We start from the raw sequence: 12,342 nt of genomic DNA, 5'->3' as shown, positions 1-12,342 counted from the left end.
TTATTTTATATTGTTATTTCATTGATGCTATGTGTTTCAATTAATTTTTAGTGCTATCTGCAGATAGCAATAATTTTGCTTCATCTTGGTTTATTGCTTCTCTTATTTTCTTGCCTCATTGCCATAGTTACCATTCCTAGAACTATATTAAATAGTGATTGTGAACATTCTGCTTGCCTTGATCTTACTGTCAAGGCTCTTATTTACTATGCTTTCTAGTTTTTAATATGCAATTTTTATCAAAAGCTTCTTCTACATCTTTTTTTCTCCTCAATTGCCCTTCTATTATCTTCAGTCTTTTCTCTTTTTTTCCATTCATTCTTCATTTCTTCTTTGTTTCAACAAAATATTTCCTGTTAATTCACCTGGCAACATTGGATCATCTTTACTGTTTTCCCAGTCCCCTACCCACCCCCTCCTCTCCCTCTTCCCCATTCCCATCACTTTTTTGCTCTTTTCTTATGGCTCCTTTTAAGTATTCTTTATTGATGAGATTCTTTACAGTTTTCAAGACAACTAAACACCAACCCTTTGTAGTAAACTGTGGAGTTATTAACCTTGAATATAGAGCTAAGGCCCAAAGAATTTGTGACTTTCCTGTTTTCAAAAGTTGAGCTTGGATTCAAATCCAGTGACACCATGATTCCTCTTAAGTAGGCTCACCCAGAGGGACAGAGACCAACTGACGTAAGAACCCAAATCTTCAGGTCTCCAAAATAAGGGATTCCATAGACTGGCTAGAAAAGATAGAGAGTAAGGTGAGAGAAGTTAAAGGTCAGAGTGTGCAGAAAAGAAGATTGGGAAGAGTTCTTCTGAGCTGGAAAAAAAAATGGAACCATCAATAACCTGAATTTCAAGTTTGATTAGTTAAAATACCAGACTATTAACACTTCTGCTATGAATGTGTGTCTTAATGAGTCCCATTGTCTTCAAAAGGTACAGATAAAGACTGTGATTAAAAAGGGAACAGTGAAAATGTGTTTATAAATATATATGCATGATCAGGTCTTAGCCAAAGAAAATACAATTCAGACAATACATGTAGGATTATCTCCCACACCAAGAACAAGTTAACTCTTTCCTAGTCTCTAGTTCCCAATGAACCTTGCTAAGCCATAAACAAGCAAACTAAGGAACTAGATTCAAAGTTCTTGGTAGAAGCCTCACATGATATAAAACAAAATCCTTCCCCCCCCCCCTCACCAAATCAGTAGACACAAATGTCAAAATAAAAACACTAAAAACAAATGTTTAGAGAGCAAACCAAAAAAATTTAATCTTTGAACATTACAGAAACATCATAAAGGAAATTACAGAAACCATGTTACATATACTTGTTTATTTACAGTTACATATATAATGGAATGAAAATGATTTTTTTTTCAGAAGTAAAAAAAAAAAGCTTTTTTGTTTGTTTTCCAGAAACCTTGATTGTCCATTACTGGACCTCTGGTACAAAAGCAGCGCTGGCTGTGGACACAGTGTTATTTTCCAACAGGTCTGAGGCAGAATTTAGTTCTCTAAGGCTGTTAGTGCTGGCAGTAGTCTCCTCTACCATGGTTTCTATGGCAACTTGGCCCTTGGACTATTCTGGGCTTTACCTACTCACTGGCCCTTCAATCAGCACTATATTGTTCAAAGGCCAATCTAAGCTGGCAGGAAACCCATGCTGTCTATTTTTTTACAAAGTTGTTGCCAAAATCAAATAAACTATTGACTTAGATTCTCACATGCTCTGAAAATCAAGAAAAGAAATATCTTCCTAATGATGGACAATATAGTAGTATTAATTTGGGTTCTAATCTAGGACTTTCCTTCTGAGGCAATAAAGAGATAAAGCTCCTTCCTTGGGGCTTGTGTCATTCTTAAGTTTCCTTCTCCCAGAATTCCCCCTACCTGGATGCTTATAACTGAGGCCATCAGCCCCACAGAACCCTGCAGGGACCCCCAAGGACAACTGGTATTGAATGTGAAAGCAGAAACAGAAGTCCACTTCAAAAATGATTTCCTCCAATGTTGCCAATTAATCTGAAGCACTGTTCAAAATAAATACAAATTCAACCAGAATATCCATCCTATTTTCAACCACATCCTAAACCTTTGGAAAAAATTTGGTAAAAATATATGTTTAGGGTTGGTATTGGCACAAGAAGAGAGTAACTTTACAATTAAGACCAACAATATGCCTTGGTACCTCTCCAAGTTTGGCCAATGGTCACAGCCCTGTTACAACCAAAGGTCCCAAGGGCTTGCCTCTTAGCCAGGGAAAACACAGTCAAATCCAATCTGCATTACTTCCCCTGCAAAGGGTCTCCTCTAGCTCAAACTCAGCCCTTACTTAGTAGAACTACTTCCTCACCTTCACAGCTGTGGTCCTACAGAGAATCAAAAAGGTTAGAAACTCTGGTGCCATTGTTCTCCATCCCATCTCTATCGTCACTCTCAAAGAGCAATAAGAAAGGTCCACAAATATACTGCCTTGAACAGGTATCACATGAAAAAACCATTCTAACTAACCCTAGGAGGAAATGAAATTATGTAAAAATGACAAGAGACTTGTCCAAAAAAGCTATTTTAACTTAGGAAATATTTAGATAGTAGAGTACATAAAGCTAATAACTTAAGAAATTTCTTCTCCCCAACACCCTCCCCCCAAAAAAGGAGTGTCAAATACATGCTTTGGCTCCAATACACAGTATACACCCTCCCAATTCCGAATATGAGGTGACGTGTTGTGGCAAATGATAAAAAGGCTAAGCCTCGTTTCTCATATAATTTTGCCTATTGACATTAACCTCCCAAATTGTAAATAATATGAGGAGGGGAGGAGGAGGCAAACAAGTTTTAATTGTATTCTATTTTAATTAAGTTGGCTCAAGTTTGGATTCACTGATAGCAAGCTAAGGAAGATGGTTGCTTGTTTTTAAATGGAGAAAAATTTTAGAAATCAAATATATAATTTGGTTATGAGAAATTTTCTAAACATCATCAATTGTCTCTGGATAAGAACAGTACCCCTCAGTTGTCTTATTTTACTTCGTCCCTCACTTCAATAAAACAAAGCTTCTTATTGTTTCTTGCCTTCACAGTTTACAGAAACAAGAGACCCAGAAACCAGAAATGTGGAAGGATGGGTGGCACCCATCTGTGTCTGTGGAATACCACTCCAACAAACATTTCAATTATAAGAGTATTTTTAAATAGTTTAAGAAAAATCTCAAACCCAGCTATGTGGGCACCAACAGAGGCACCATAAAATAAATTTCTAACAAAGATGTTTGCTTTGTTAAAATTTCTGCAAGTTCAACTCATAGCCCAGCACTGCTCAAACACATACACATATAGACACACACCTCATTCGGATCAAGCTTTTGGTACTAATCACAATGCATACTCGCCCTAATGAGGAGTGATGACGATGGTGTAACAACCAGTCCCCCTTTCAGCACTGGAGCTAAGGCAAGATTTCACCAAAGACACATTCCAAGAGATACCCCAACACTTCTCACTCTCAGGAGCCGGGAGAATTTGACTGCCCAAATCCCTCTGAGCAGACACAATGTGTACATCTACCTCCCCATGTGAAACTCACATACAACCCTTTCGGGAGTCTAATTTAACAGATCTCAGGGAAGCTGAAGGCAACTTTTCTGATCAGATATCCAGATACTGGCCACAGAAACAATAAAGGGCAAAGATTCTAAAGCAGAAACAGATATGTGTGTGTTTAGGCAAGACACAAATGACTGAAGAGGAGAAAAGCCTAGCAACCATTCAATTTTTTCATCCTGTAAATGATAAGAAAAGGAAAAATGGAAAAGACAGGATGTGATAGTTTACCACAACATAACCAAAATATTTGTTAAATACTGGAGTATTTATGCAGACTGTTGGTTTTTTCATGCTTTAATTCAGGTAAATTCATTCCAATCTCTGGATCCCAAGAAAATATTCCAAAAAGAGTATCCTGAACAGCCTCAGATGAAGATATATACTCATTGAAATAAGGGACATGAAAGTAAGAGACTGCGCAGCTTCCCCAAGCCTAAGAGGATTCTTCCTGAAGACAAAAGTGGAGGGCCAAATGACATATTAAAAAAATGGCTCAAAGCTTCATATGTTGAGGCCTTTATCACTAGAAATGAAGTATTTTAAAGAAGAAAATGATGTATTAAAACAAAGAAAAGCCAAAAATATCAGTACAAAAATAAACCTGCCAGTATCCAAAGAAAGCTTGAGGCAATATTTAAAAGATACTGACAGAAGAATACAAATATCAGATTAAAGAAGTTACATTGCATGGGCTCTCAAGTGCATTTTGTTCCAAGTATTCATCCTATTGTGTAAGTTGATTGTTAGATAGTGGTTTCCCCATATTTTGAAATAATAAAAAAAAAATGAAAACATATACAAGTTCACAATATTCTCTCAGAAGGCACAGTTTCCAAATAATCATCCAGTGAGTTAGAATTAGAGGTAACAGTCAAATCATAGCATTAGTTGGCTCTGAAAATTCAAATTGTAGGAGGCAGACTGCAAGTCCATGCTTCATTATCAAGTGGCCTCCTGGCTAGCTTGCACTAAATGGAAGATTCCTGGTGAAAAGCCCGAGAAGTCTGGTTTTCTTTACAGGATTCCTATTTAGAGAGGAATAACAGAATTAATAAACAAGCAATATTTTACACATCAGAACTTGTAAAAATATATCAATGTTAGGAGATTTGTGCCTGTAGCTCTCCCCCACATGACCCTTCCAGTAAGCCTTTGGCATTTTCTTCAGTGACTCCTTTCTCTCTAACTTACCCTGCCTGCTTACATTTGATCTGATCTCAGCTTGTTAGGCCAGGGGGAGGTCCCACTAGAAGGGAGGTACAAGGTGGGAGAAAGCTCTAGATTTACAATGAGAGGGCTCTCTGTAAAGTCTCTGAGTGCTCTTGGACAAAGTTACTTGCATCTCTCTCATCAATCCTTCAAGGATTGAGCTCTCCCGGTGGGAGAGCTCCCTCACTTCACCCAGATCCAAACTCCTCTCATGCTTGGTAGTGAATTTCAAGAGAGGCTGTGGGGGCAGCAGTGGTGCAGTGGACAGAGCACCAGCCTTGGAGGCAAGAGGACCTGAGTTCAAATCTAGCTTCAAGCACTTACTAGCTGTATGATTTTGGGCAAGTCACTTAACCCCTGTCTTGCAAAAACTAAAAAGGGATGTAGCCCCAAAGTTCACCAATCTGTTACCCATATGGTGATAAGCCTCTGAACTTCAAACATATTGCCAAACTAATTCAAAGTCTTCCCAGTTTGGTAGAACCCACTCAAACTTATGGCCCTTGGAGGAAGACTTGGGTCCCGTGGGCCCAGTACAGGTTTTTTATTTAATATCACCCAGAAAGTCCTACACTCAAGCCTCATGTTACTGCAGTCATGATCCTGACTTCTAGGAGGTCAGATCATGTGAACAAAGGCACACATTAGGTCCGGCCCTGGTATAACTGCACAGACCAGGCACAGCCCTCAAGGACTCAGATCATCTCTGTATGCACAAGATTTTCTACAAGGCTTTTAGAATAAGGGTGTGGGTCCTGGCCAAGGACCAATCCCTAAGTTTGAGGAAGCTTATCATTAGATTGGTCACAGATGATGAATTTTTTTTAATCATTCCAATTCTTAGAAAATAGCTAAAAAGTCAGAATGGCAGCAGTCTGCTACACTGCCAAAAGCACAGGCCCTTGAAATACTGAAGGAAACATTCAAAGAATAAGTCAAAACCCCTACTTTTCTATTTAAGGAGATGGAACAATATCATATACTGCTTTGTATTTTAGAAAATTACAAAATGATAACATACAAGCGGAACAGAAATAATCATCTCATGTCTATAGATAAATGCAGTGTGTCCATAACACACAAATTGAACTAGAACTATTAAGTGAAGGAAGTAAATCCAACCTTTTAGGTTACACAAAAATTTGATAGCATTAAACTCATTATGGGCACATAACAGAATTTCAGAAAAATATATCACTAGAACACCTAATAACCAGATTGTGGATTCCAGATATATCTGCTCAATAAGATGGACTCCCAAAAGAAGATTCATGGGAAGATATGAACATAAGTGAGGGCAAGGGAAGCCTAGGTGATTTCTTTCAATCCCAATTTATAGGGGCAGCTAGGTGGTGAAGTGGATAGAGTACCTGCCTTGAAGTCAGGAGGACCTAAGTTCAAATCCAACCTCAGACACTTACTAATTAGCTGTGTGACCTTGGGCAAGTCACTTAATCCCATTGTCTTGCAAAAAAAACTATATATGTATGTGTGTATATATATATATATATATATATATATACATATATATATATATATATTATATATATATATATATATGAAGGTAATGAGGAACTGTAATCCACCCTACTAAGGGAATACCCACATTGAAAAAATCATGTCCATTGAAACAATATTACATGGACAAGAAGGGAAGATGAGAAGTGAGCTAACGTCAAAAAGACCATCTGGATGGCTTAAACTGAAAGGGGTCAGTTCTAGTAAAATGGCATTGAGTATAAATATTTAACTTCATAAATTTGGATTGAAAAAAGCAAAAGCATAAGTGCATGATAAAAAAGGATTTTACACCAAAGATCATCTGGTACCCTACCCTAATTTGACAGATAGGAGTGGAGTATTAGTTCAAAATAAGTAAACAGTGGTAGAGCAGCCAAAAAGTTAATATAATCTTAGGCTGTGTTAACAGAAGAACAGCATCAAAAACAAAGGAGACAAACAGTTCCCCCTCTACAGCTCTATCCTGTTACATCTAGAATACTGGCTCTCTTCCAGTTGCCATGCTATGGGAAGGGCACAACAAACTGGAGTGTGTCTAGAAACTAGAAACCATGCCATAGATCAAGTGAATGAAATAAACTGTAGAAAATTGAGAGTGAACACAATGTTTGTCCTGCATTCTCAAAGAAGACCATGACATCAGGGAGGTGATGCCATGACAAGCACATGAATTGGATTTGAGGGAGAGGATGTCATGCTAGGTCACCAGTTTCACTTTCTTCTCCGGAGCCATCTGGGTCTAGTGGCTAGATATGACTCAGGATGACTGGAGATGATCTGGATGTCTGAGGCTGGATTTGAATTTTCATTCTCCTGACTCACGGTCAATGCTCTATCCACTGCACCACCCAGGTGCTCTGAGAGTGAACATGATTACCATCTTAATTAGTCAGGAGTTCTCTTTTGGAAAATGTATGAGGACTTCTTTCAACTGAATCCAGAAAAGTCAGAATAACAGATAAAAGCTCATAGGGGCACAACAGAAATAAATTTTTCTTAATAATTAGAATTATCCAAAGATAGAACAAATTGTCCTGTGATAACAGCAAACATTGATAGCACCCTTAAAATTTACAAATTGTTGGGCCGCTAGGTTGCTCAGTGGATTGAGCATCAGCCCTGGAATCAGGAGTATCTGAATTCAAATCCACCCTCAGACACTTAATAATTACCTAGCTGTGTGGCCTTGGGCAAGCCACTTAACCCCATTGCCTTGCAAAAAAAAATTTACAAAGTGTTGTAAATACATTATTTTATCCTCACAACAACCTGTGAAGTATTTACTACTAATACCATCCTCATTTTACAGATAAAGAAACTGAGTCTCAAAGTCTTAAGCAACTTGCCTAGAGTTGGATAATTAGTTGAGTGACAAAGACAGAATATGAACCCAGGTCTCTAGTGACTCTAGTGTTTTTCTTTTCTTTAAAAAAATGTTTAATTATACCATCCATATAGTATTGAGCTCCCTCTTGCTAGCAGTCTTCATTTGAAGGCTAGATAACTAACCACCTATGAGGAATATTGTAAAAATGATTCCATTTGAGTAAAAGTTAGGCAAGGTGACAGGAAAATGTAAGTTCCCTAGGAAAAAATAGTCTGCAGATTTTGTCTTGAGAATTCTATGCATCTATTTAGGGAAATCTTCAGGAGTGGCAGAATGTGAATAGGACCATCAAAGGGCCTGAGATACCAGGTGTCTCATCTGTACTAATCACTCTCATACCCCTCTTGGTAGATGATGAAGGGATGGAGGATATTCCAAGAAGGAGAAATAATCAGAGTAAAGATGGGGAAGCACAAGATACAAACATACCAGTTTGATTAGAGTGAAGGATTTATGTAGGAAGATAAGGGTGGAAATTTAGATTGGGCAAGACCAAAGCAGGCTCTGAATGCTAATCTAAAGAATTTAGACTTTGAGTAATCAAGTGACTAAAAGTTTGGGTTTCTTTTTTCCCTTAAAGAGAGCCATGATTAAAGAGGGGATTAAAGGGAAGGGTATAATAGGACAGATTGGAAAGGTAAACTTGATGCAATAGTCCAGGACCTGAATTAGTATGTCATGTTAGTAATGAGAATTAAAGGAAGGAGAGGGAGGGTTCAGAGTGTTCATCTTTAATTCCCACACATTTGAGACTGAGTGATTTAGAGTCCTCAGTTTCAAGAAAAAAGTCTTTAAGGGGAAAGAATGCAACTTTGGAAATGCTAAATCCAAAATAAAAGCAGACTAGCCAAACCAGGTATCCAATTGGTAGTTGAAAATGGAGGACTAGGTCTCAGACACTTAATAATTACCTAAACTGTGTGGCCTTGGACAAGCCACTTTAACCCCATTTGCCTCACAAAAAAAAAAAAAACCTAAAAAAAAAAAGAAAATGGAGGACTAGAATTCAAGATGCAGCTTGACGGTCACTAAGAACTAACAAAAGCAATGAAAGCCAGTTCTGTGATCTGATATGGTGAAAAAAAGCAGACTGTGGGATCTGAGGACTTGTGTTCAAATCCTCCAGCCCTCTCCTAGCTGAGTAGCCTTAGGCGACTCCTCTTTAAAATGAAGGACTTGGACCCACTGATCTCTCTTCTAGTTCTAAAACTAGGATCCAATGATTGATTATATGGGTTCAGAAAATAATTTAATATTCGTTCAAGAAATCATTTTGACTAAATGAATGTATATTAGGGATGCAAAAATGGTTCAACATTAATTTAATATTATATTATTTTAAATAAATATATTTTTATATAAATGTATAAAATATATTTATATATAAATATAAATTAAAACATCTAAAACCAGGTGGTTATATCAAAGAAAGTCTTTGATAAAGAATAAGACTCACTGAAGAGATTATGAAAAAAGGGTAAAAACATCACTTGTACAAAAATATTCATAGCAGCCCTGCTTGTGGTGGCAAAGAATTGGAAAGTAAGTGAATGGCCATCAATTGAGGAATGGCTGAACAAATTGTGGTATATGTATGTGATGGAACATAATTGTTCTATTTAGAAACCAGGAGGGATGGGAATTCAGAGAAGTCTGGAAGGATTTCCATGAACTGATGCATGAGAGAGATGAGCAGTACCAGAAGAACATTGTACACCATAACAGCAACATGGAGGTGAAGATCAAACTTAATGGACTTGCTCATTCCATCAGAGCAATAATCAGAAACAATTTTAGGGTATCTGCAATGGAGAATACTATCTGTATCCAGAGAAGGAAATATAGAATTTAAATGAAGACCAAAGCTTATTAGCTTCAATTTTTAAAAGTTGTCTTATGTAATATGTAATTTTGCTTTCTCTAATGTTTTCTCTTTTCCTTTTGGATCTGATTCTTCTCTCACAAGTTCAATTTCAATCTATGCTTATCATAGCTGCAAATTTAAAGCCCATATTGGATTGCCTTCTGTTGGGGGGAGGAGGGAGGAAGGGAGGGAGAAAAATGTAAAATTCAAAACCTCACAAAAAAAAAATGGCTGGTTGAAACTACCATTGTATCTAATAGGAAAACAAATAAAATATTTATATAATAAATAAGATTCATTTACTTTTTTTTTTTAGGTTTTTGCAAGGCAAATGGGGTTAAGTGGCTTGCCCAAGGCCACACAGCTAGGTAATTATTAAGTGTCTGAGACGGATTTGAACCCAGGTACTACTGACTCCAGGGCTGGTGCTTTATCCACTACGCCACCTAGCCACCCCCTCATTTACTCTTAAAAAAAAAACCCCAACAACCCTAAAAACTTAAAAGCACAAGAGGATCCATTTTTTTTAATATCATAAAAGTTATCTATTTAAAGTTAAAAGCAAGGATTATATGTAATGGAGACACACTAGAAACTTTTCTAATAAATACAGGAGCAAAATAAGGATACTCACTTTGCAACTATTATTTGATATGGATTTGGAAATGGTAACAAAAGCTACCAATCACTTTGTCTTTCAAGAGGGAAAAAATTTAAAAAATAAAGATAGGTAAAAAGATAAAACTACTTCTATGTGTTGATCATATGATGGTTTATTTAAAAAAATCCCAGGATATGAGCAAAGATACAAACTGATATTATTAATAGGTTCAGCAAAGTCACAGGCTACAAAATTAACACTGAAAAACAAAAACTATGAGAGTGGACAAGATATGTAAAAGAAAACAACAGAAAGCCCATGACAAAACTTTAGGGTACATCTATAAGTAGGGATTGAGTAATTTTATTTTTGGCAAGGTAATGGGGTTAAGTGACTTGCCCAAGGTCACACAGCTAGGCAGTTAATTCAGTGTCTGAGGCTGGATTTGAACTCAGCTCTTCCTGACTCCAAGGCAGGTACTCTATCCACTGTACCACCTAGCTGCCCCTATAAGTAGGGATTGAAAGAAATCATAAAGAGTTATTATTAAAAAGAAATGTGAATGTCTTAGTCACTGTGAAAGGAGAACAAGGAAAGTATAGTTGAGGAAAAAGTTTGAAAAAGGAAGGGTGTTCAAGAAGGCAAAACGAATAAGGCTTTAAAGAATAGCACTGAATTTTAAGATTCAAAGAATATCTTTGAGACAAAAGTTTCAGCAAAGAGATGAGGAGAGACCACATTGAAATTAAGGGTGAGAGGGTAGTAAAGAAACTTAGTCATCCAAAAACTTTAGCAATGAAAAGAAAACAAAGATAATAATTTGAAATGTTAAGGGTCAAATAAAGATTTTTCTGCATAAGGAGAAATCCATATATATTGAAGGGAGAGGGAAAAGTTAAAGGAAAAGGAAAGACTGAAGATGATAAAAAGAGAGAGACTGAGGCAAGACAGTGTGGGGATCAACTATTCAGATACCAGCCCTGAGGAAAGGCATGAGGAATGCAGGCAAATAGAATATTTGATTTAATTTTAAAAGAATAATGGTAAAATAATGCAGTAATTTGAGTAAGAAATATGATAATATAAACTCATTCTGAGGATCTAGAGATTTCTCTCTTCATTCTTCATATGACTCTGGCTTACTCCCTACCGACTATTCAAAGAGTTAGCTGAGTGAAGACAGAATATGCCCAATTCCAGATGATCTCTCTTCTAGGATAAGGAAATAGCAAACTGAACTGAATTTCAGTTTTCTAAAAAGATGAAAAGTTTCACCTAGAAAAATATTGTTTTTGTTCACCTTCTCTAGAATTATCAAGTTTTAGCAACATTAGGCCTTCAAATTAAAACATTTTGTTACTCTAGAGACAAGACTAAATTATAACTACCTAATGACCAAGTTCCTTCCAGTCTTCCTTAGAGCAAAGCATGGTAACCACCACCTATTACAAAGCTAAATGGCTGATCATTCCTTTGGACCAAAAGCAACTTGTATATGTGCTGCTGAAGGGAGCACAACCAAAAGCAACTTGAATGAGAATTGCATTCTGATAATTTAAATGTCCCTCAGTAGGAAGAGGAAGTTGGGTGTTACTTAATTAGTAAGCCACAATGACTACAGTTATAGCAGTTGTAACAACTCTTAAAATAGAATTTGCTGCCTGCTTACAAAAACCTGTTAAATGTTTGATATTTTATTCATTCCAGATGATTATAATCACTCCTTTTACTGTGCATTTCCTCAGCACTTATCTTCTTGGCTTGCATTATGACAATTTACACCAGCATTCTCTTTGAAAAGAATTACTCTGTAGGTATTAAGTCCCCAAGTAGATTGCAAATTCTAAGAGCTTAAATCTTTCAAAATAATTTCTGTATAACACATTTAAAGTTTGCCAAGTACTAGAACACATTATCTCACAAAAGTTTTGCAATAATCTTATAAACCACATACTACAGTTATTATCATAATTTTCATTTTACAGATCAACAAATGGCAAACCTGAAAGGCTACCCGACTTGCCCCTGGACACTGAACAAGTAACTATCAGTGGTAGGATCTGAATCCAGATTGTCCTGATCCCAAGCCCCAGATTCTGTGCACTAGGCTCTTTTATTCTACTATAGCATCTTTTGGAGTATTCTATG

General features: G+C 36.7%; 1 protein-coding gene across 5 annotated transcripts in view; it reads right to left on the bottom strand.

Annotated features, from left to right (window-relative positions):
* Positions 1–1,272: 1,272 nt before the first annotated feature.
* The window catches only part of ARHGAP19 (Rho GTPase activating protein 19), a 51,881-nt gene continuing 40,811 nt past the window's right edge, over positions 1,273–12,342 (bottom strand). For all 5 annotated transcript variants that reach the window (XM_074233223.1, XM_074233225.1, XM_074233221.1 and 2 more), the window contains one exon: positions 1,273–4,637. In XM_074233223.1, the coding sequence (XP_074089324.1) occupies positions 4,627–4,637 (11 nt within the window). In that variant the 3' untranslated portion in view covers positions 1,273–4,626. The remainder of the gene's footprint in view (positions 4,638–12,342) is intronic.

This window comes from Macrotis lagotis, chromosome 4 (assembly GCF_037893015.1).
Source record: "Macrotis lagotis isolate mMagLag1 chromosome 4, bilby.v1.9.chrom.fasta, whole genome shotgun sequence".
Lineage (NCBI taxonomy): Eukaryota > Metazoa > Chordata > Mammalia > Peramelemorphia > Peramelidae > Macrotis > Macrotis lagotis.
Note: the sequence above shows the minus strand (reverse complement) of the source record. Positions and strands in the feature narration are given on the sequence as shown.